This window comes from Eschrichtius robustus, chromosome 9, assembly GCF_028021215.1.
Source record: "Eschrichtius robustus isolate mEscRob2 chromosome 9, mEscRob2.pri, whole genome shotgun sequence".
Classification (NCBI taxonomy): Eukaryota; Metazoa; Chordata; class Mammalia; order Artiodactyla; family Eschrichtiidae; genus Eschrichtius; species Eschrichtius robustus.
This window is the reverse complement of record NC_090832.1, coordinates 11964624-11990435: the sequence shown is the minus strand read 5'-3', so window position 1 is coordinate 11990435 and position 25812 is coordinate 11964624. Positions and strand designations below refer to the sequence as shown.

At 38.4% G+C, this 25812-nt stretch overlaps 2 protein-coding genes across 2 annotated transcripts in view; one reads left to right on the top strand and one right to left on the bottom strand.

The window, feature by feature from the left end:
• Positions 1–25812, bottom strand: part of TFB1M (transcription factor B1, mitochondrial) — a 65154-nt gene that overhangs the window by 9700 nt on the left and 29642 nt on the right. The window contains exon 5 of the mRNA XM_068551747.1: positions 21296–21415. Coding sequence (XP_068407848.1) covers positions 21296–21415 — 120 coding nt within the window. The remainder of the gene's footprint in view (positions 1–21295; positions 21416–25812) is intronic.
• On the top strand, positions 6878–7569 carry CLDN20 (claudin 20). The gene has a single exon (XM_068551667.1). The coding sequence runs from the start codon at positions 6878–6880 to the stop codon at positions 7535–7537; it is 660 nt and encodes a 219-aa protein (XP_068407768.1). The 3' UTR covers positions 7538–7569.

Below are 25812 nucleotides of genomic sequence, written 5' to 3'. Positions count from 1 at the left end.
CTTGCACAGAGCCATGGAGCCAGGATGGCCTCTTGAGACATTCGGGAACACACAGCAACCAGAGAACAGTCATCTTCATTTGTAACATGGTCCTCACTATAATCAACTAGTCTACAAACTACCGATTCTAAAAGATAAAGCCTTCGGGCAGCCTGAAGCATTATTTTAAAACTAAAATCACCATAAAGACGGAGGAAATCATGCACTGATTGTGCTCACAGCCGATACTGTTAATTTCCCACGACTGAGTCAGAAGAAAAACATTATTTTAAGATTAAGTCAATCACTTTAAATTTGTGGGACTGGAACAGGTAACTAACTATCTTAATCTTACTCTGAACTTTAATTATTTTCAAGGTTGAAGAGAAAGCAAATGAGAAAAGACGCTGCTGTTTTTTTTAAAATCAGAACCTTAACTTTTCATGGGAATTAAGGGGGCGGCATTTTAAACACACAGTGACTGGGCATCACCCCTGACAACTGAATTAAGAGCCACTGGGCGGGGCCGGGGCCTCAGGGCTTTTCTAAAGCTAGACGATGCTCACGTGTGGGCAGGGGTGAGCGACGCAGGTCTGGAGAACTACTTTCCCACAAAGGTTTGGTACTGTTACCACTTCTCAAACATTCAGTCAAACTACCGATTCTTTGAGAAGAAAAAGAAAAGCTTGTCTTGACTATCCAGAGTATCATCACTAAGAAAAACACACTAAGGGAATCACATGTAATTTCTTCTTAAAAACAGATAAATAAAAACATTTAAAGAAGACAGATGGGACTGCTGCGTCACCGGCCAGCTACTCTGCAGTCATTCATGGACTTGGCATGAGTGAGAAGCAAATGTTTATACGTAAAGCTACAGAGATGTCAGAGTTCATTTGTTTCCACAGCTTAATCCAGACCACCACTGAAAGGAACGACTCATTATAATGAGACTTAAAAACACATTCTGTTCTAGATGGGGGCAGGGCAGGGCTATGAATGTATAAGGGTTTCAAAAATCACAATATTCTGGGCCTGAATCCCACATTCCTGCTACTTACTCATATTATGGACCTTAGTCAAGTTATTTAACTTCTCTGGAGCTTAGTTTTCTCACCTGTAAAATTAGGATTTCTGTTATCTCATAGGCTTGTTTTAAGAATTAAATACCTCAACAGTACTTAGCATATAGGAAGCAGTTTATAAATGGTAGATATTATTATTACATCAAGATTATAAAACTAAAGAGTTGCAAAATTACTTAAAATGACAGTCTCTTAAAAAAGGACAAAATTATACTTTTAATCATGTAAAGGTAATGTATTATTGTTATTTTATATACTCAAAATCAGCTTCTGAATTCATTCAACAAATATTTATCATGCTTCTACAATAAGCCAGGCACCATTCCTGGCACAGGAGAATTGGTAATTAACAAGACAGAAATCCTTGCCCTTGTGCCGTTTACATTCTAAAGGTCTTCAGCCAGAGTAAGCAGTAGAGGGGCTCGGATGGTAGGATACTTGATTTACTCTGAAGTTTAGAAACAAAAGGATTTGTTGATTGAATGGCTCTTGGGTATGGAATCAAGGATGTTTTTAAGATCCAGGGTCTACCAAATGGCAGGATGAGTTTGCCGTTAATGGACACTGGGAAACTGGGGAGAATTGGTGTGGGGAAAGTCAAGAGCTCAGTTCTGTCCCTGATTAGGTCTGAGATGTCTATCAGTGATGTCACATCGGCAGCTGGACATATTCGGTTGGATGTTTAAAATTTTACAACTGTTAAGATGCTACGGAAAAGCCCGAACGAACTTTTTGGCCAACCCAATACAAAACTTGGGTGTTTAGCGGGGAGGGCTGGAGAAGAGACATTAAACTAAGGTAAAGATAAACAAAGAGTTATCTAGGGAAGCCTCAGGACTTAAAAGATTTAATTCTCTTTAATATCCACATTGGAAGTAGATAATAATGTCAATGAATTATATTTCTCTATACACCTCTACTTTCTAGCTCCTTTCTTATACAAGAAATTCTGCCTTGGGTTAAAGGCCTGTAGTTAATGGAAGTTCTTTGCATTTCAGAAGTTTGCCTTTTTAAAACAGGCAGCTAATGTATTAGAAGGTAAGTGTTCTCATCAAGGCAGAAAAATAATCAAAAAGGGTTTGAAAATAACCATGTACATTAAAGCACGCTTAACCCATTTACCCTCAGCAAGCTGCATTATGCTGGAGGTCAGAGCTGGGAGCAGACGGGCCCCTCCACCGGCCACCAGTCAGCCCCAGCACAGGTGAGTCTGCACGACAACCGCGGCGAGGAGCAAAACAAGCCAAGACACTGAAGGGATCTGGTGGATTTCTTGATACAGCAGTAATAACAATGCTGTTAGTGTTAGTGCCTGAAATTCAACTCTACTTCACTCAGTACTTAGGCAAAGAACTGTTTATATATCTCAATGAAATTAAATAAGAAAGTAAATTTATAAAGCAAAATTACAACACTATGGCTAAAAAAACAAATCCACAGGCATTAGATTTCTAAGAGGAGAAAACAATACGTATCTTGCTAAATGCCAGACTTAGAAAAGATGAAAACAAACCAACTAAAAACAACAAAAAATCCAGAAAAAATCCAGATAACCGAAATATGCATTTTTTAAAATATCTTTATTGGAGTATAATTGCTTTACAGTGTTGTGTTTGTTTCTGCTATATAACAAAGTGAATCAGCTATATGCATACGTATATCCCCATATCCCCTCCCTCCTGTGTCTCCCTCCGACCCTCCCTGTCCCACCCCTCCAGGTGGTCGCAAAGCACCGAGCTGATCTCCCTGTGCTACGTGGCTGCTTCCCACTAGCTATCTATTATACTTCAGAAATCTTTCTCAGTGGAAAGATTGATAGAAAATTCAGGATACATCCCCTGCCCCCGCCCAAAAAAAAAAAATACTTGTAGGTTTACTGCTCAGATTCTAGTCAACAGCTGTTGCTGGGTTTTCTTTTTACTTTTATCAAGATATATATAAAACTGTCTTTTGAATGTTTAGTTTGAAAGTTACCAATTTTGTAAATCTTGATTTCAGACAAGTCAGAAGCACCAGAATAAACAGATAGTCTCAATTAACTATCATTTGCAAAGCACAGTCTAGTGAAAAATATTTCAGACCATATTCTTTAATTGGGGACATAAAATAATAAACGGTATCCTCCAACATAGATAAAAATTCAAAAATAAATTATAACTATGGACTAAACTATTAAAAGAAAAGAAAGCCTTTTTGTGAGCACCCAGATAATTCCTCCTCCGTATATAGTGACACAGAAGCATTTTCAGCTTTCAGGTTTCGACAAAGTCTGTTGTAACAACAACTCCCTCCCTCCCCCGCCTCTCTTTTCTTAATTCTCCCCCAGCTCAAAAAATGAGATGGGGGACCTGGTATTTATCTCCTGGCACCACCAGCAGTTTCCCCGCTCGGATTTCTACGTTGCTCTTTATTTGCTACTTGCAAGTTAACCTGCTGGCACTTCATCACTAATATTCAGAAGCTGTGAACTGAGCCTCAGGTATGTGGCTCCTCTTCATCATATCTTATTGGGGTTCATTTGAAGACAACTGACAGAAGAGAGTTAAGTCACTGAAGGCTACTGACAAAAGGTATGGAAAACGAGAAGCTTCCACAGTGCTTTGGGACCTAAATATAGATCTTCAAGTAGAACTTGGTTTGAACTGCACGTTGTAAATCTGTTTTTAAATACTAGACTTGATATAAATAAATCTTGTCTGGAAAACTGACTTTACATTTTAACGAAATCCAGGTCAGAATTTTTTTGGGAAATAGCTCATAAATTCAACATTATAGGTCCTGTTCTATAAGCAACAGATTTTGGAACCACGAGAGAGTTCTCATTTAGAACTGTTTTCCATGCTTACTTTCACAGTATTTCACCACCACCACCACCGCCACCACCGCTGAAACAAAGTATGCCTTTATTCTCTACGAGACAGAAATCTGAGAGAACAGGCCACAAGCTGTACCATGCTTGTGGCTGGAGGGGAAAAAAAAAAAAAGATTTCACAGCAATATAGCTAAGACGCCAGTGTATTTTTATAAAGGGGAAAGAGTGACCTTCGTTTTGGAGAACAAATCCTTTCTGCATAAGTTCTCCATGCAGAAGAAAGCACTTGAAGTCCAACACTCAGTAGTAAGTGAGCACTACGCTGAGTGAATGCAATGTCACGTTGTTTACGCGGATTTTGGCCATCTGTAATCTATCACTGCCAGCACTTGTTAATTAAGATGAACAAGCTGTCTCCAAGTCTGAATTACACTGGAATTTATAAAATGTATTGGTTAATGGGAAGAAAAGAGTTATAATTGGGAAGCTGAGCTGAGCAGAGACTGATCAGCACATAAAGGTTACTCAACCAAAGTAAAAAGAAAGAAAGAAAGGAGATGGTCGTAGGGAATGCTAACAGCAGCCTCGCTCTTGAAGAACCCCTTAAGCCGAAAATGGTCCGGGAAGGCAGTAATTGAGCGAGCTGGCTGGAGTCTGAAATGTTAAAACCCAAACCTGAAAACAGCTATTATGAAACTATAAACATGTGCTTCATTTTTTTTTTTCTAGAAACTTTAACTTTTGTTCTATTTTGGTCTCAGATATGAAAAGAAATTTGGAAAACAGAAAAAGAAGGAACTGTAGGATGGCAGGCAAAGCCAAGGCACTCTGATGCTTCTTATAGTGAAACTAACTCTAAGAATTCAAAATCTCAGGGAACTCTCCTGAAACTATAGAATTTACATTTTAAGATTATGAACAAAAATAGAACAATGGAATTCAGATAGCCCAGGATTTAACCTCTTAGGGAACCAATGTTATAACTACATTAAACTATACAACTGTATTAAAAGTAACACAGGCATGGATTCACATTACTGCAGATATTTCACAAAAGCCAGGCATCAACCTCCCTGGTGAGTCTCTGAAGCTACGCCATTTGCTCATTTGCTCTATTAATTCCCTCTGGAGTCTTTTTTTCTGTGTGAGAAAGGGAGTGAGTGAGGGGATGGTTAACGGTGCTTTGTCTCTAGATGTAGTATTCTCCCTGCTTCCCACAGGAAGTACACAGGAGGATTTCACCCGGAATTACTGTGGTAAAGGGGGACAAGGGTGCAGGGTGCAGGGTGCAGTGAGGTGGGAAGAGGTGGGGAAGTGGGCACTGCCGATCTTGCTGCTGGGGTCTGTGTGGCGTGGGGTGATCTACTACTACCTAAGTGTCCTAATCTGAAACAACGCTGATGGCCAAGATTACATCTATGGTTTCTTTCAGCTCTAAGTTCCTAAGAAAACAAATGAAATCGGCCTAAGGAAGGAAGAGAAAAACAAAATCCAGATGTCATTAAATATCAATTGTCACGTGACATAATATAAATTTTAGAAATACTAATAACAACATCAATTGTAATTTACCGAGTACTTTCTATGGGTTAGACATAGTTCTACACCCTTTAAAATTCTTTCATGTATTTAACTCCATGATATAGAGACTATAATCCTCCCTGCTTTCCAGAAGAGAGTACTGAGGCACAGAGAGGCTCTGGAAAGCCAAGATGTGACCCAAGTGCTTTAGATTCAGAGCTCATACTGCCTTTTGTGACAAATATATGAATCATGATAGAGCCATTCTAATACATCACTCAAATGTTAATTCAGAAACACAAAAAGGTCAATATTGCTGTATTTCAGAAACCACTATATTTTCCTCAAAGAAAGCAGTAAGTACTGCCTGATTAAAACACAGCACGTCACAAAGGAAGTGCTGTCTTTTCCCTCTTATTAAACGGAAGGAAGGAAGGAAGGAAGGAAGGGAGGGAGGAAGGGAGGGAGGAAGGGAGGGAGGAAGGGAGGGAGGGAAGGAAGGGAGGGAAGAAAGGGAGGAAGGAAAAAAGTATAAATTATTTTTGAATCTCTCTCATACAAATGATGATGTGGTTACTTCTGGTATGTATTTGCAAGATTCATTGTCACTACTTCTGAATCGTTTTGAATAACCGGTTTTGCAGCAGACTACTTCATTTGGGTCAGGGAACGATTCTGGTACCAACTAGAAAGGATCTCACATTCTCCTAAGCAAAAGACAGTGGCTTAATTGTTTCAGTTTTGAGTAACCTGTACCTGAAGGGAAACAACTGCTCACCTAGGTAAGGATTTTGCAAGCTGGAAATTAGAGATAATCATGCCAGTGACTTTGATTTCTTTTACTACTTTCTTCTCCTTCTTAAACAATTCACCTGGGCCATGTGAATAACACACGGAGAGTGATACATTTTAAAAAACAAAATCATTTTTTGAATGCTTCAAACTTTTCTAATATATATTTATAAATCATTTTTAACAGGTGGGTTTAAACTATTCTTCCTTATCACCTATAGAGTATTTTAACTAGAAATAAGTTTTTAAAACCTGTAATACTATTAAAATTCTGTATCAGATATCCTACAGCTGGCGTTCCATGTCTAAATCTCCTAACAAGGCACATAGACAACTTCAGCAGAGTTTAAATTTTACATAAAAGAACAAAGTGGACAGCCCGCTCCTTTATGCCATGTACCAAGCAGCACCCAAGCAAAGTCACTCAGGACAAGGGCGGCCTCTGGGGGCCTGGTGTGCGCTTTGCTCCTGGGAAGCAGTGCCCTCATCCACTGCTGGGACCTGTTCAGATGGGTTCTCAGCTCCCACTGTACACAGAAGTCTTTTTGTTTTTTTTTTTCTTTCAACCCTGATTTTGTCTTCTTTCCCCAGCCTTTTGTTACTTGGTTCTCCACTACACAGAAATAGCTACAATTCTGACCGAGAGCCATCAGGATTTTCTAGGAGGACAAAGGTTAACGGTCACGTCATGACCTCGGCGGGTCTCCAGCTCCTTGCTTTTGCCCTGGCCTTATCTGGGGTCTCTGGAGTGCTCATGGCCACCCTGCTGCCCAACTGGAAGGTGCACGTGGATGCGGGCTCCAGCATCATCACAGCCATCGTGCAGCTGCAAGGGCTGTGGATGGACTGCACGTGGTACAGCACCGGGATGTTCAGCTGCACCTTGAAGTACTCCGTCCTGGCCCTCCCCACCCACGTGCAGGCCGCCCGGGCCGCCATGGTCCTGGCCTGTGTCCTGTCTGCTGTGGGGATCTGCACTTCCACAATCGGGATGAAATGCACTCGCTTAGGAGGGGACAGGGAAACCAAGGGTTACGCCTGCTTTGCTGGGGGAGTCTGTTTCCTGTCTGCGGGGGTCTCTGGTTTAATACCGACGGTGTGGTACACGAAGGAGATCATAGCAAACTTTGTGGATGTGACGGTTCCAGAAAGCAACAAACATGAACCCGGAGGAGCTGTCTACATTGGATTCATTTCGGCCATGCTGCTGTTTATCTCTGGCATGATTTTCTGCACATCCTGTATAAAAGAGAATTTGGAAGCTTGGCTCCACCCATCCAAGCAGCAGCACATCTCCATCACACAGCCAGAGGACCATTCAGCATACAGCCTGAAGGATTATGTGTGAATAACCTTGTGATGCACATGACTTAGGTGCCTGCTGTGATTTTTGCCTTTATTTTAGATTAAATACAAGAATTGTGCTTACCTTTCTCTACAAAGAATGTAAAATACTTAAAAAATGAAGTTGTTCAAAATGCCAACAAACTTCGTGTACAATTATATCTGTTTTAGATGATTTTTCCATTATTGTTGTCATGTTTTATCTAAGGGTTTATAATGGAAAGAGGTTCTGATTATATTAATATGGCAATTAATTGATGGCTTTTTTTTTTTTCCTTTTTAAGATAAATTGTTGATACATCTTCCTAACTGGTACTTCATTGGATTTTATAAAAGAACTCCATTGCCAAGTATAAAAAGCACCTTGTCCTGGTGTTAACCCAGGACACCATCTGCTTTGGCTCCCTCTCCTCGGCAACCCCACGGTAACCTGCTTGTGTTTTCAAGCCCCTCTATATGCCCGCGCCTTACGACACACAGAAGAGCTGTCCGCCTCTTTCACAGGATGCCCAAACCAGCCACCCCAAGTCCCCACCTACTGTGATCTCCCGGCTCTGTTGACATTTTAGGAAAAATATCTCCATATAATATGGCATTCAAAGATTAGGCAGAAATAAAGAAAAGAAATTCGTAAATGCTACAAATCGGTAAATGCTACCGCAGCAAAGCAAAACCAAACCAAACCCAAACTGAAACCTCCAGGACTTTTAAAGCATCAAGTACAAGCTAAGTGAAAACAAGAAGAGCTTGTTTTAAAATGGCTTAAGAACTGCCCTATTCTGGCTGCTAATAAGAGGATTCTCCAGATTAAGTTCATTTACCTCTATCATTTTTGATTTACCCCTATCATTTAATATCGCACTGATTAGTATCTAGATGATAAAGGTTACTCTCAAGTTGTCATTTTTTTTTTCTTTTAGGTTGACTCATGTTAACAAAAATGTTTTTATAAATGAGCTGCTTCAATTGGTTAATGGATGTGAAAAGAATTCTTAAAGAATAAAGGATGCTTTAAAAGATGTTAAATTATGATATATAATTCAAACACTTTATAAGAAAATAAAAATTGAATTTTCTAATGTGCAAAGGTAACACTGCACACTGTTGTTTCTAACAATTTATTAGTTCATTTACGCTTAGGTATTGTTCATAATACAGTGGTAAAAGGGGAAAAAGGCTACTTCATTGTACATTAATAACTCATGAAGTGGGAAGTTATCTTTTATGTGAGTAAATAATTTTGAATTGTGCATACAGACATACAGACTAAAATATTTTATACCTATTTTATTTGGTAGATCATTCTCTTCTGTATCATCATCATTACATATTAACAGAATAGCTAAAATAAAGGTACGATTTCACATGGGAAATAGGAAGGCATTGAAAGTATATACTCCTGGACTTCCCTGGTGGTGCAGTGGTTCAGAATCCATCTGCCAATGCAGGGGACACGGGTTTGAGCCCTGGTCCGGGAAGATCCCACATGCCACGGAGCAACTAAGCCCGTGCGCCACAACTACTGAGCCTGTGCTCTAGAGCCCACAAGCCACAACTACTGAGCCCGTGTGCTACAACTACTGAGCCCATGCGCCACAACTACTGAAGCCCTAGAGCCCGTGCTCTGCAACAAGAAGCCACCGCAATGAGAAGCCCGCGCACCGCAATGAAGAGCAGACCCTGCTTGCCTCAACTAGAGAAAGCCCGTGCTCAGCAACGAAGACCCAACGCAGCCAAAATTTTTTTAAAAATTAAAAAAAAAATTAGAAAGTATATATTCCTTTTGAGCGGTCAAAATACTTTCTAAACAAATGCCATCTATATTTTTAGCTATATGACTCGAGAATATACTAACTTTATTGACATTTGAGGACTTCCATCATAGCCTATAATTTTGTAGAACCCTGCTGCATATCTCTTTGTTACCTCCAATAATTTTGTTCATTTCATTGTGCTTTATACATATAAAAAAAGTGTCATCTGCAAAAATGCAATTTTGTTTCTTCCTTCCTTGGATTTATAATACTTATTGCTTATTTTATTCTTGAATACATTTGAAGGCATAACTAATGTTAAATTAGATTGTAACAGTAAATACGCTTATTTCTATTCAACACTTATTTTATCTGATTTTTAAGGAGGACAACTCAGGTATTTTTTCCAATTATAAAACTGGTTTTTAGTTTACATATTTATTTTTCTTTTACACTCAGCCACTTTCAAAAAGCATTTGAGTCAACTTACAATAAAACTGCTGGCCCAATAAATAGAAAAACCAAAAGATAAAGAAGAAAGGTTAAAATTACAAAGAAAAGGAAGAGAGAAAGAATGCTATTAAATAATCCTGGTTGAAGGTTGCTAAAGCAATTAAACATGAAATGTAGTATAGAACTTCCCACACAACCAAGTCGGAGAAGGCCACATAAGGAATCTGATAGCTTTGTCTCCTGGAGGAAACCAACAGAGGCCGTTGTTGGTGCCATACTGCCCCGCCCCCCATTCCCCAGCTGTTCTGAGCGCAGGGTGCTAATGGCTCACAGATGTGGAGCCGCCTCTACTGCAAGGTGAGGGCACCAACTGTCCCTAAGAGGTGGCCAGGAGCCAGACTGACTGACAATGGTACAACAGCCACCCCTTGCCTCAAGGGAGTACAAAACCTGTGGGGCAATTTGTGCTCCAGAGCTCCCCTTCAGACCTTATGCTGGGACCCCTGGGGGACCAGGCTGAAGCTAAGTCTCCAAGTGAAACAATTTCCTCGCTTAGCATTTTTCCCCCCCTGCCTTGGCCTGCTTCCCTCACTCCTTCTCTTCAGAGTCTCCTCAATACATCACTTACCCAAAAATCCTTACCCCAATCTCTGCTTCTAGGAAGCCAGACCAAATACAAAAGAATATTAGTTAAGCAGAAAAATATTAGTCTTCTGACCTTATGTCCAAAGGATTTTCAAATACAGGGTAACAGACAGCAGAAGTAACAGCCTCCCCTCAATATCAGATTCAAAAGGCACAAAAGCATGAAAAATGGCTGTTTCTTATGTGGACCCATCCATTTACTAAGCTTATTTCACCAGAGGTCGAGGCCTCAATAGCTGGGGGCAAGCGTAGCTGAAAGCTTCTAAAATGCTGTTCTCAAAGGTCATGCGTGGATGCCCCAAAGTGCTGACCTTTTCTTTATGTCACAGGTGTAGCATCATTAATTCATCTAAGATTGTATTGACACAACTTATGCTTTAAATCTCTACCATGTTTGGGAGTTACTTGCTCCATGTGCCATACTTCTAAATAGACAAAACTATATATAAATTATATGTATGTCTTAGAAGTTATAATCCACATTATTATATCAGGATAACAACTTAGTCCATAAATATTTGTTTATAATCATAACAGTAAGATATACCTTTCACTGACTGCCTCCCTGTGTGAGATACTCCTGTTAGGCACTGTATATTGACTATTTCTATTCCTCACCAACAATCCTTCAAGGGTGGCATTATTGCCCAACTTGATGTATTAAAACTCAGCTTATTAACATGACCAAGTTCTCATAACTAGGAGCGCTGGAATTCCAGGAGGTCCAGCTGACTTCAAATTACTTCTAGTTCTTCCACTACTGTGTACTGCCTCTGTTGTTATCAATCAGAAGAGCCTGATGCAATTCTCAGATTGTATCTAAGTGACTTTTCTACTAGATTGGGGTACAGGACAGTGGTGTGGGAAGGATGTTAAATCACCAGACCCATGACCACAATTTATAAAAGAAAAACGATGACATAGAATTTTGAGGGACTAGCTAATGGCTCAGGATTTCTCACACTTGAGTACGGTTGTCCCTCAGCATCCGTGGGGGACTGGTTCCAGGAACCCCCCAGATACCAAAATCAGAGGACACTCAAGTCCCTTATATAATGTGGCATAGCATTTGCACAGAACCTACACACATCCTCCCGTATACTTTCAATCATCTCTAGATTACTTACAATACCTAATACAATGTAAATGGTATGTAAATAAATAGTTGTCCTATATTTGGCAAATTCAAGTTTTGCGTTTTGGAACATCTTGGAATTTATTTTTCTTGACTATTTTTAATCTGGGTGTTGGCTGAATCCACCAATGTGGAACCCGTGGATACGGAGGGCCGACTGTAATGTGCAGGCTAGTTGAAATAAAAATTACTGTGGAACCCCAGAAATATATGAGTTCTCAGGGGTCTTCAGATGCCAGCTTGAGAAACTTCAGAAACAAGTCTTACGTTCTCATGGAAGCATTTTTCAACTGTGAGTTTGCACTGCAAAAGAGACATTTTGTTTTCTAATTGGTAAAATAATTTTATGATCTCAACAGTGAAATTAAAATACAAAATTTAAAAAATTCTAACTTAAAAATCCATATACTACAAACTCTAGTAGTTTAAGAAACATTAGAGTAGACCAGTTAGTCTAATTTTAAGAACCTAAGAGGCTGTGTTTTCTGTAAATAGAAAAGAATTTGGGGTTCAAACTTTGGGGACTGGGCTAGAGAAGTTAATGAGAGGGAAGAATTTGGCAAGAATTGAGCTCAAATACTTAGAGCAGGGTGTAGTTGTAATAGCTCCACAGCAGTGAGAGTTCTGCCATTAAAGCTTGATTAAGTTAGTTAATTTAAAGACTGATAATTAGAAGGGTTAACCGATTCTCACAGGAAAAATCTTAAGATGGTTATAAATAAGCCCTTCTTGTTATATCACACAGGAAATTCTCCATATCTATTCTTAGAGTTTTCGTTGAGAATAAGCATTGAATTTTAGTAAATTTTTTCTGAGCATATTTTACCTGTGTTATGTTTATGACTTTCTCTTCTTGCGTTTAAAAGGGTTTAGCCAGAGGGACACGTTTGTACTGTTATTTTTATCATCTCTGTACGAACTCTTCCCCTTTCTTACTTAAGAAAATGAATTTTTAAAAATTTGCTTAATGTAACTATCAGTCAAATATTTTCTGGCTTTCCTCAGAGCATTCCTGATTTGCCCTAATATGGTAAAACTACTTCAGAGCAGCAGCATATTCTTTTACAACTAAAATTTAATCATTTGATTTATTGTTTTCCTTTATCATAATACATTCTCTCTCCTCTTTGAAAACTGCTTTCCTAGATTAAAAATAAATCCTCTGCATGTAGTATTTACAACATGATGAAAAGCACATACAGAAAATTGCTATGAGTATGTTTAATTTGCCAAAAAGCAAACATCCTCAATAAAAAGAGAATCAAAGACATAGCTAGCTTTTTAACAAATAATAGTTTCATAAGACCTTAATCCTGGAGGAAAAGTACTTTAACTATATGTGGATCTTATCCCTAAATCAAAGATAAAGTTGACAACAACCTCTAAACACCATCAATTACTCTCAACTAGGTAACTAAAACAAAGAGTTAGAAACTTTCCACTAAAAATATTCTAATATCTACCCTGAGAAACCCTTGGTAAAATTCAGATGTCTAAAGATTCTGGGTTACAGCAATCACCGTAACTTTAAAAGCCTAAAAGTCAAGACAGTGGTTTCTGATATAACTGGCTCCTATACTATTGAAAACGTTATATACACATATACATGCACTACGAGAAGAGAGAAGGCTACATGGTGACTTGGTTTTCTTCATTACAATGGCCACCTATTCGAGGATAAAAAGTCCCTGAGAGCACCACTGTGTGAAATCTGATCATGATCTGTATCTCCAGTCATTAAGTTCTGTCTAGGATCTAACAGGATCTATTATTTTGGAAGAAGTCATTTATAATATCTGAAAGCTTGAGATGCTGAAGGGAGGTAATACTGACCTTGATTTAGAAAAAGCTGAAAATTAAGTCTGTTATAAAAGTGGAGGATGGACTGAATTCCTAAAGTCACCCGAAAGCGTGGCTAACTGTGGTCGACAACATGGCAGAGGACGTGGAAGGTGGCAGCAAAGGCCATGGAGATGCCTCAGACCACGGTTCAATTTGTACAAACAGGTCAAACACTATTGGTCAGGGGCTCCATTCTAAATCTATAACTTACGTCTATACCTAAGTCTAAAAACCACATAATTTTTTCACGGTATCTACTTATATTAGCGAATGTCAAATAACGTAAGGGAAACTCTGCAAGACTTTAGAGTTGAGAGTTTCAGCAAGAAGAAATCTGTTCCTCACTAGCTGTGCACTCCCTGAAGGCAGATGTCTGACTGGGCTCCCACTCCTGTCACCACCCCCTCTCTGCCTAGCTAGGGCTTTTCATGCGGCTGGGGCTCAGTATATCTTCAATGAAGAAATAAGTAAGTTTTTATAGCACGTGTCCTGTAGTAACTCATCCAGCAGTGCTTCTGCTAAACTAGACACTGGCTTACTGATCTGTACTTTTGTCAGAGAAGCTTGGTTTCTGTAATTAGCACTTACTCTTCTGTGATTAGCATATAATAGTCAGAGTCTAGTTTAATATCCAACTATTTTTCCACAGATGACTGATCACAAGTAATACTGTCAAAACAAGGTCTCTCAAAAAAGTGGGGGAAAAATCATGATAAATATAAAATGTTCGGATCTTTAAAGTGACATCAACATCCTGGCAGCACGAGTTGTCTCTTTTTCTCTCCCCTTTTATATACAATTCATCATTCATAACCGAACAGAAAAAGGTGCCTCTGCACATTACACTGGACCAACCAGGAGATTTCCACCCACCTGTGCTTCAGGAAGTAGACAGACAGGACCGGGAAGGGGGCTGTGGACCCCAGGAAGGCAGTGAGCCTGTCCCACACGCAGCACCTTGATGGGGGTGGGGCGGGGGGAAGTGAAACTGGCGACTGAAAACCGCAGCAGACGCTCAGGGAGACAGAGAACTTGCGGAGGTCCAGCCAGACACAGGGAGAGCCAGGCACGCCACCGGAGCAGGATAAAGACAAGCTTGGAGGTGAGAAGGAGGAACTCAGGAGTGAGTCCCCCTCCCTCCCTAGAGCAACACAGCAACGTGCTGGGCTTTCACCAGGACAGTGGTGACTTCCCTCACAGAGGAGGTGGAAAGAGAAAGGGGTGAGTAACCAACCTCCCGGCTGCACAGATCCCAACTAGATGGACCTGCTTCTCTCCGGCAGCATCTGGATTTCTAAGGAGGGACCTCCATGACTGGGACGAGAGAGAGGAAAGGGAAAGAGGCAGACAGGAATAACAGAGTGCATGGAAGGTGCTGCTCTCTGCTGTCTGCCTTGGGATTTCAGCAAGGGGTAGGACCCCCACTCGAGGACCTGGGCTATGAGCACTCAGAGCCTCAGGTGCTAAGCCCAAACCTTCCACCGCTCTGCCACCGACTTTTTCTACCGAACTTTTTTTTACATCCCCTTCAGAGTGCAGACCCAAAGCCAGATCAGGTCAAGAGAAACCAAAAACTTGAGCTATAGCGCCACCTCCTGGAAAACAAAAGAAGGGTTTCTATTTGCCAGTCTTTTTTAATGAAAGTAAAACTAAGTGTGCTACTTCAAATGAGATGGCAGAGGCACAATTCATCAAACACGATGAAAAACTGGTAATACGGTATTCACAAAAAGAAAATGATAATTCTCCAGTAACTAAACTCAAAGGCACAGGATATTGTAATCTAACTTACAAAGAATTCAAAATAGCTGTTATGATGAAATTCAATGAGCTACAAGTAAACTCAGAAAGGCAATTCGATGAACTCAGGAATAAAATGAGTAAACAGAAGGAGTTCTTTACCAGAGAGATTGAAATTTTAAAAAAGAACCAAATTCTGGAGCTGAAGAATTCAATGAATGATATGAAAAATACATTAGAGAGCTTAAGAAATAGGGCAGATCAGACTGAAGAAAGAATTAGCAACTTGGAAGACAGGAATTTAGAAATGACTCAGGAGTGAGAACTAAGATTTTTAAAAAGTGAAGAAAGCCTAGGAGAGCTATCAGATATGATGAGAAAAACAAATATAAGAATAATCGGTCTTCCTAAAGGAGAAGAGAGCAGAGAATGTATTTAGAGAAATAATTGCTGAGAACTTCTCAAACCTGGGGAAAGAATTAAGCATACATGTCTAAGAAGCTATCACCTCAATGCAAAAAGACCTTACCCAAGATACATTATAATGAAACTGTCAAAAATCAATGATAGAGAAAGAATCTTAAAGGCGGTCAGGGGAGAAAAAAAAAGAAAGTAACCTACAAAGGAACCGCCACTAGGCTATCAGATTTCTCAGCAGAAACACTACAGGCCAGGAGAGAATGGAATGACATACTCAAAGTGCTGAAAGATAAAAACTGCCAGCCAAGAATACTTTATCCAGCAAAGTTATCCTTCAAGTATAATGAACAAATAAAGGCTTTCCCAGACAAACAAAAACTGAGGGAGTTCACCACTAGACCTGCCTTGCAAGAAATGCTGAAAGGAATTCTTCAAGCTAAAATAAAAGGACACTAATAATGACATAAAAGCAACTGAAAGCACACAATACTCTTGCAAAGGTGAAAAACAGTCAGAATTAGAAAACTTTATATTAGAATGGTGTGTTAACCACAATTATAGCATAAAGGCTCAAGGAAAAGAATATTAAGGATAAATATAGCTATTACAATTTCTCAGTGAATTCACAGCATAAGAAGTGAGATATCAAAGATAGAAAAGAGGAAGAGTGAAAGGGTGGAAACTTTATAGACAAAGATAAGGTGCTATCCAGCATAAAAAGAAGTGTTTTGTTTCTGAGATGTTTTACGTAAGCCACATGGCAATAACAAAGCCAAACTCTAGAGTAGAGTCATGAAAGATAAAAAAGGGAAGACTGAGCAAATGACCATGGAAACCCACCACACTAGAAAGGCAGACAGAAACAGAGAGGCAAAAGGAACAATGGTGATACAAAACAACCAGAAGGCAAATGGTAAGATGGCAGCAGTAAATCCTTGTATGTCAATAATCACTCTAAATATAAATGGACTGAATTCACCAATCAAAAGGTACATAATGACTGCATGGATTAAAAAAACAAAACCCAACTGTATGCTGCCTACAGGAAGCTCATTTCGGCTCTAAAGACACACATAGGCTCAAAGTGAAGGAATGGAAGTGGAAACCAAAAGAAAGTGGGTAGAGCCACACTTGTATCAGACAAAATAGACTTCAAGCCAAAAAATGACAACAAGAGACAAACAAGGTTGTTATGTAATGATAAAAGGGTCAATACATCTTGAAGATATTGATATAATAATTGTAAATATATATACACTCAACATTGGAGCACTGAAATATATTAAGCAAATACAGTAAGTCCCCTACATACAAACCTTCAAGTTGCGAACTTTCAAAGATGCGAACGTGCCCCTGTGTGCCAGCTGTTGTGTTGTACTACTGTACTTTTCAAGGCACTGTACTGTAAGATTAAAAGTATTTTTTAAAATTTTTTGTGGGTTTTTTTTAATGTATTATTTGTGTGAAAAGTATTATAAACCTATTACAGTACAGTACTATAGAGCTGATTGTGTTAGTTGGGTACCTAGGCTTTGTTGGACTTAGGAAAAATTGGACTTACGAACACACTCTCAGAATGGAACTCATTCGTATGTAGGGGACTTACTGTACTAACATATCCAAAGGGAGAAATAGACAACAATGCAATAATATGCCACTGTCAGCAATGGACAGATCATCCAGACAGAAAATCAACAAGGAAATGTTGGAAACCATACTGTAGAACAAATGGACTTAAACATATGAAGAACATTCCACACAACAGTAGCAAAATACACATTCTTCTGGCGTGCACATGGAACATTTTCAAGTATAGATCATATGATAGGGCATGAAACAAATCTCAGAAAATTAAAGAAGATGAAAATCACACCAACTATCTTTTCTGACCACAATGGTATAAAACTAGAAATCAGCAAGCAGAAAGCTGGAAAATCTAAAAATATGTGGAAACTAAACACACTTCTGAACAACCAATGGGTCAAAGAAGAAATCAAAAGAGAAATAAAAAATTATCTCAAATAACAAATGAAAATACAACATATTAAAACCTATGGAATGCAGCAAAAGCAGTTCTGAGAAGTTTACAGCAATAAATGCATATATTAAGAAATTAGAAAGATCTCAAATAACCTAACTTTATACCTCGAGGAATTAGAAAAAGAACAAAGTTAGCAGAAGAAAGGAAATAATAAAGATCAGAGTGGAAATAAATGAAATGAAGCCCAGAAAAACAATAGAAAGAATCAACAAAACCAAAAGCTGGTTCTTTGAAAAGATTAAAAAATTGACAAACCTTTAGCCAGACTAAGATAAAAAGAGGAGACTCAAATAAATAAAATTAGAAACGAAAAAGGAGACATTACAACTGAGACTACAGAAATACATAGAACCATACAAGACTATTATGAAAAACTACATGCCAACAAATTAGACAACCTAGAGGAAATGGATAAGTTCTTAGAAACACACAACCTATCAAGACTGAATCAGGAAGAAACAGAAAATCTGAACAGACCAATAGTGAGCAAAGAGGTTGAATCAGTAATCAAAACCCTCCCAAAACAGAAAACCCCAGGACCAGATGGCTTCACTTGAAAATTCTACCATTCAAAGAAGAATTAACACCAATCCTTCTCAAACTCTTCCAAAAACAGAGGAGGAGGGAATACTTCCAAACTCATTCTATGAGGCCAGCATTACTTTGAAACCAAAGCCAGATAAGGCTACCACAAGGAAACTATAGACCAATACCCCTAATGAATACTGATGCAAAAATTCTCAACAAAATATTAGTAAGCCAAATTCAAGAACACATAAAAAGGATCACGCACCATGACCAAGTGGGATTTATCCCTGAGATGTAAGGATGGTTCAACATACACAAATCAATAAATGTAATACATCACACTAATAAAATGAAAGATAAAAATCACATGATCACCTTACTAGATGCAGAAAAAGCATTTGACAATTACAACATCCTTTCCTGATGAAAACATTCAGTAGATTGGGTATAGAAGGAACATAGTTCCACATAATAAAGACCACAAACAACAAATAACATTTGTTGTAAATATATATACACTCAACATTAGCACAGCTAACATTATACTCAGTGGAGAAAAACTGAAAGCTTTTCCTCTAAGATTAGGAAAAAGACAAGGATGCCCACTATCACCACTCTTATTTATGTAACAGAGTATTGGAAGTCCTAGCTAGAGTGATTAGACAAGACAAAGAAAAGGCATCCAAATCGGGAAAGAGGGAGTAAAACTGTCACTATTTGCAGATGATATGATTTTGTACATAGAAAATCCCAAAGACTCAACCAAAAAACTCTTGGAAGTAATCAACAATTTCAGTAAAGTTGCAAGACACAAAAATCAACATACAGAAATCAACTGCATTTCTATATACTAAGGATGAAGCATCTGAAAAGAAATAAAACTATCCATTCACAATAGCATCAAAAACAATAAAATACTTAGGAATAAATTTAACCAAGGAAGTGAAAGATCTGTACAGTGAAAACTACAAGACTTTGCTGAAAGATATCAAAGAAAACACAAATGGAAAGACATCTTATATTCATGGATTTGAAGAATTAATATTATTACAATGTCCATCCTACCCAAAGCCATCTATAGATTCAATGCAATCCCCATGAAAATACCAATGGCATTCTTTACAGAAATAGAAAAAAGAATTCTAAAATTTGTATGGAACCACAGATGTCCCTGAATAGCCAAAGCAATACTGAGGAAAAAAACAAAGCTGGAGGTATCACACTTTCTGAGATATCATACTTCCCGATTACAAACTATACGACAAAGCTACAGTAAAAACAAAACAGAACAAAACAAAAACCAGTATGTTATTGGCACAAAAACAGACACATAGACCAATGAACAGGATAGAGAGCCCAGAATTAAACCCTTGCTTATATGATCTGCTAATATTTGACAATGGAGCCAAGAGCACCCAATGGGGAAAGGATAGTTTCTTCAATGAATGGTGTTGGGAAAACCGGATAAACACATGCAGTGAAATTGGACTCCTTTCTAGGATCAAACACTTAAACACATGACCTGACACTGCACAACTCCCAGAAAAAAAAAGTAGGAAATAAACTCCTCCACTTGGTCCTGGCAATTATTTTTTTTGGATATAACAACAAAAGCACAAAGAACAAAAGCAAAAATCAACAAAAGGGAGCACAAACTTAAGAGCTTCTGCATAGAAAAAGTAACAATTCACAAAATGAAAAGACAAACTACAGAATGAGAAAAAACTTTTACAAATCATATATTGGATAAGGAGTTAATACCCAAAATAGAAAAAGAACTCCTACTACTCAATAACAACAACAAAACCCCAAATAATCCGATTAAAAGATGGGCAGAAAAACTAAATAGACTTTTTTCCAAAGAAGATAACCCAATGGCCAACAGGTACATGAAAAAATGCTGGACATCACTAATCATCAGGGAAATACTAATGAAAACCACAATGAGATATCACCTCACACCTGTTAGAATGGCTATCAAGAAGATAAGAGGTAAGTGCTGGTGAGGATGTAGAGAAAAGGGAACCCTTGTGCACTGCTGGTGGGAATGTAAGTTGGTGCAGCCACTACGGAAAATGGTATGGAGTTTCCCCACAAAATTAAAAACAGATCTACCATATGATCCAGCAATTCAACTTCTGGGTATTTATCTGAAGAAAATGAAAACACTAACTCAAAAAGATACATGTACCTCTGTATTCAATGCAGCATTATTTACAATAGCCAAATATGGAAACTAACCTAAATGTCCATCAATAGATGAATGGATAAAGAAAATGTGGCGTATATTTTATATACATATATTATGGAATATTATTCAGTCATAAGAAAGGAGGACACCCTGACAACACAACAATCTGTGACAACACAGATGGACCTTGAGCACATTATGCTAAGTGAGATAAGTCAGACAGAAAGACAAGTACTGTATGTTATCACTTGCATGTGGAATTTTAAAAAGCCAGACTTGTGAAATGGTGGTTACCCGGGGAGGGGGGGGACAGGAAGCTGTTTAAAGGCACAAACTTACAATGAGTCGTAAATAAATCCTAGAGATATAATGCACAGTACAGTTAATATAAACAATATTGTATTATAATCAAACTTGCTAAGAGACTAGAACTTAATTACTTCAACTACGAAAAAGAAAGGATAATTATGTAATAAGATAGAGGTGCCAATTATTGCTACAATGGCAACTATATTACAATATATAAATGTACCAAGTTAACATGTTGTATACCTTAAATTATACAATGTTAAATATCAAATATATTTCAATAAAAATAAACAGATAAATAATGTTTGATGTAACTTTAGTTAGAAGTCTCCAACAGAAATCACAAAGAAATACTGATTTCTTTTTTTTGAGTATTGGGTGACCATATAACTCATCTTAAATACTGGGATACTTTTAAGGGTAAAAGGGGATAATAATAATAATGATAATAGCACCACCAGGGCAACATGGATAAACCTAGACATTTGGTCATACTATAGAAGGAAAAGAAAAATTAGAATAAGAACTATTCATACTGTGATGTTTATGGTTCTCATTTAGGAGAGGTAAAGAAAAAGGTATGGTACGCTTTGCATATAAGATCAGATTCTAGAGATAATTTCCTACGACATATCCTCACAGGAGCAAAGATTACAATTAACATCCTAATTCTGGTATACTAAAACAAACAAAAAGAAACTCACCTCTGGTTTGGGGATGAAAGCCTGACCTGGAATTGTAAAGATGTGCTGAACATCGCAGAGGTACTGGGCCATGATGGAAAGGCGACTACGCTGCTTGCTTCCTGTACTGGCTGTAAGTCTCTGCACAAGGACACAAAGGAATTTTAGCAAGTAATTCATTATCTATGAACACTAGGTAGATTTTTTGAGATAAATTTTAAAAGCATAGGCTATCTGACATGATACAAAGCCAACATGGAGACTATTTTCCTCCAGTACTAACTGAGGTACATCTTAAGAAGTGTGAATTATATCATATACACTGCACTCGAAAAAATCATATAAGAAAACTTCCCTACCACGGCTGTTGGGATTTTCAAACCACTGTTATATTACGAAGATACTGTATGAAACAAGTAATCAATAAATATTGATAAATGAAAAAATTAGCAAGAATAATGAAGAACTAAAGGTGCTTTAATTTTATGAACTACCCCAATATCTGAATGAAAGTTTTCGGTGGTGTGCTTTTCTTTATTTAAATGTAATAAAACCTTGAATATTCAGAACTGTTGAAGAATTGGCTGTTTTTGACAACTAATTTTTATAAAAAACTAGGAATTTATTCTCTTAAGCACCCAAACATTTTTATTTTAAAATTAGGTATATTCAAATTAACTCATAAATACAATTTCAACCAATAACCCAAAAGGATTTTTAAAAAGAACTTTAAATTCCATATAAATTTTATATGAAAAAGCAAAGGGCCAAGACAGCCAGGATACTCCTGAAGAACATCAGTAACAGGGGGAACAGGGGGTAGGGGCTGCTGTGTGGAGATGAGGTGGGGGTGATTCATCTTGCCAGATATCAAAATTAAGGCAGTATGGTATTGCTAGAGGTACAAACAGACCAATGGAACAAAAACCTTAGAAAGAGACCCAGGCACATGTGGACATTTGAACTGTGATAGATGTGAGGTAGCAGCTGCCAGTGGGAAAAGGAAGGATCCTTCAGCGATACTGGTGTAAACAGGAATCTACAAGGAGGACAATGGAGGTCCATATCTCACATCACAACCAAAAATGAATTCCAAGTGAATTAACAGTAAGTGAAAAATTTTTAATTTTTATAAGTAAATATCTATGACTCCCATGGTAAGGAAGAATTTCTTAATAATGAAAAAGCAGGCCGCCTCCCGACCAGGGCCACCGCAGGAGGCGCCGGTGCTGGGTTCTGAGCAACAGTCCGCCCGCGGAGTTGCTCAAGGCAAGAAGACCCAGAGCCAGCAAGACTGAAAAAAAAAAGCTAAGGAGCCATGTGGATGAAAGGCTCTTGGTGCTCCAGTCAGGCATCACGGCTGTGCCTCTGAGGTGGGAGAGCCAACTTCAGGACACTGGTCCACAGGAGACCTCCCAGCTCCATGTAATACCAAACAGCGAAAATCTCTCAGAGATCTGCAGCTCAACATCAAGACCCAGCTTCACTCAACGAACAGCAAGCTACAGTGCTGGACACCCTATGCCAAACAACTAGCAAGACAGGAACACAGCCCCATACATTAGCAGAGAGGCTGCCTCAAATCATAATAAGGCCACAGACACCCCAAAACACACCACCAGACGTGGACGTGCCCACCAGAAAGACAAGATCCAACCTCATCCACCAGAACACAGTCACTAGTCCCCTCCACCAGGAAGCCTACACAACCCACTGAACCAACCTTAGCCACTGGGGACAGATACCAAAAACAACAGGAACTACGAACCTGCAGCCTGTGAAAAGGAGACCCCAAACACAGTAAGATAAGCAAAATGAGAAGACAAAAAACCACACAGCAGGTGAAGGAGCAGGGTCAAAACACACCAGACCTAACAAATGAAGAGGAAATAGGCAGTCTACCTGAAAAAGAATTCAGAATAATGATAGTAAAGATGATCCAAAATCTTGGAAATAGAATAGACAAAATGCAAGAAACATTTAACAAGGACGTAGAAGAACTAAAGAGGAACCAAGCAACGATGAAAAACACAATAAATGAAATTAAAAATACTCTAGACGGGATCAATAGCAGAATAACTGAGGCAGAAGAATGGATAAGTGACCTGGAAGATAAAATAGTGGAAATAACTACTGCAGAGCAGAATAAAGAAAAAAGAATGAAAAGAACCGAGGACAGTCTCAGAGACCTCTGGGACAACATTAAACGCACTAACATTCGAATTATAGGGGTCCCAGAAGAAGAAGAGAAAAAGAAAGGGACTGAGAAAATATTTGAAGAGATTATAGTTGAAAACTTCCCTAATATGGGAAAGGAAATAGTTAATCAAGTCCTGGAAGCACAGAGAGTCCCATACAGGATAAATCCAAGGAGAAACACGCCAAGACACATATTAATCAAACTATCAAAAATTAAATATAAAGAAAACATATTAAAAGCAGCAAAGGGGCTTCCCTGGTGGCGCCGTGGTTGAGAATCTGCCTGCCAATGCAGGGGACACGGGTTCGAGCCCTGGTCTGGGAAGATCCCACATGCCGCGGAGCAACTAGGCCCGTGAGCCACAATTACTGAGCCTGCGCGTCTGGAGCCTGTGCTCCACAACAAGAGAGGCCGCGATAGTGAGGCCCGCGCACCGCGATGAAGAACGGCCCCCGCTTGCCACAACTGGAGAAAGCCCTCGCACAGAAATGAAGACCCAACACAGCTAAAAATAAATAAATAAATAAATAAATAAATTTTAAAAAAAGCAGCAAGGGAAAAACAACAAATAACACACAAGAGAATCCCCATAAGGTTAACAGCTGATCTTTCAGCAGAAACTCGGCAAGCCAGAAGGGAGTGGCAGGATATACTTAAAGTGATGAAGGAGAAAAACCTACAACCAAGGTTACTCTACCCAGCAAGGATCTCATTCAGATTTGATGGAGAAATTAAAACCTTTACAGACAAGCAAAAGCTGAGAGAGTTCAGCACAACCAAACCAGCTCTACAACAAATGCTAAAGGAACTTCTCTAGGCAAGAAACACAAGAGAAGGAAAACACCTACAATAACAAACCCAAAATATTTAAGAAAATGGGAATAGGAACATACATATTGATAATTACCTTAAATGTAAATGGATTAAATGCTCCCACCAAAAGACACAGACTGGCTGAATGGATGCAAAAACAAGACCCATATATATGCTGTCTACAAGAGACCCACTTCAGACCTAGACACATACAGACTGAAAGTGAGGGGATGGAAAAAGATATTCCATGCAAATGGAAATCAAAAGAAAGCTGGAGTAGCAATTCTCATAACAGACAAAATAGACTTTAAAATAAAGACTATTACAAGAGACAAAGAAGGACACTATATAATGATCAAGGGATCGATCCAAGAGGAAGGTATAACAATTGTAAATATTTATGCATCCAACATAGGAGCGCCTCAATACATAAGGCAAATACTAACAACCATAAAGGGGAAATCGACAGTAACACAATCATAGTAGGGGACTTTAACACCCCACTTTCACCAATGGACAGATCATCCAAAATGAAAATAAATAAGGAAACACAAGCTTTAAATGACACAATAGACCAGATAGATTTAATTGATATTTATAGGACATTCCATCCAAAAACAGCAGATTACACGTTCTTCTGAAGTGCGCATGGCACATTCTCCAGGATAGATCACATCTTGGGTCACAAATCAAGCCTCAGTAAATTTAAGAAAATTGAAATCATATCAAGCATCTTTTCTGACCACAACGCTATGAGATTAGAAATCAATTACAGGGGAAAAAACGTAAAAAACACAAACACATGGAGACTAAACAATACATTACTAAATAACCAAGAGATCACTGAAGAAATCAAAGAGGAAATCAAAAAATACCTAGAGACAAATGACAATGAAAACACGACAACCCAAAACCTATGGGATGCAGCGAAAGCAGTTCTAAGAGGGAAGTTTATAGCTATACAAGCCTACCTCAAGAAACAAGAAAAATCTCAAGTAAACAATCTAACCTTACACCTAAAGAAATTAGAGAAAGAAGAACAAACAAAACCCAAAGTTAGCAGAAGGAGAGAAATCATAAAGATGAGAGCAGAAATAAATGAAATAGAAACAAAGAAAACAATAGCAAAAATCAATGAAACTAAAAGCTGGTTCTTTGAGAAGATAAACAAAATTGATAAACCATTAGCCAGACTCATCAAGAGAAAAAGGGAGAAGACTCAAATCAATAGAATTAGAAATGAAAAAGGAGAAGTAACCACTGACACTGCAGAAATACAAAGGATCATGAGAGATTACTACAAGCAACTATATGCCAATAAAATGGACAACCTGGAAGAAATGGACAGATTCTTAGAAATGCACAACCTGCCAAGACTGAACCAGGAAGAAATAGAAAATATGAACAGACCAATCACAAGCACTGAAATTGAAACTGTGATTAAAAATCTTCCAACAAACAAAAGCCCAGGACCAGATGGCTTCACAGGCGAATTCTATCAAACATTTAGAGAAGAACTAACACC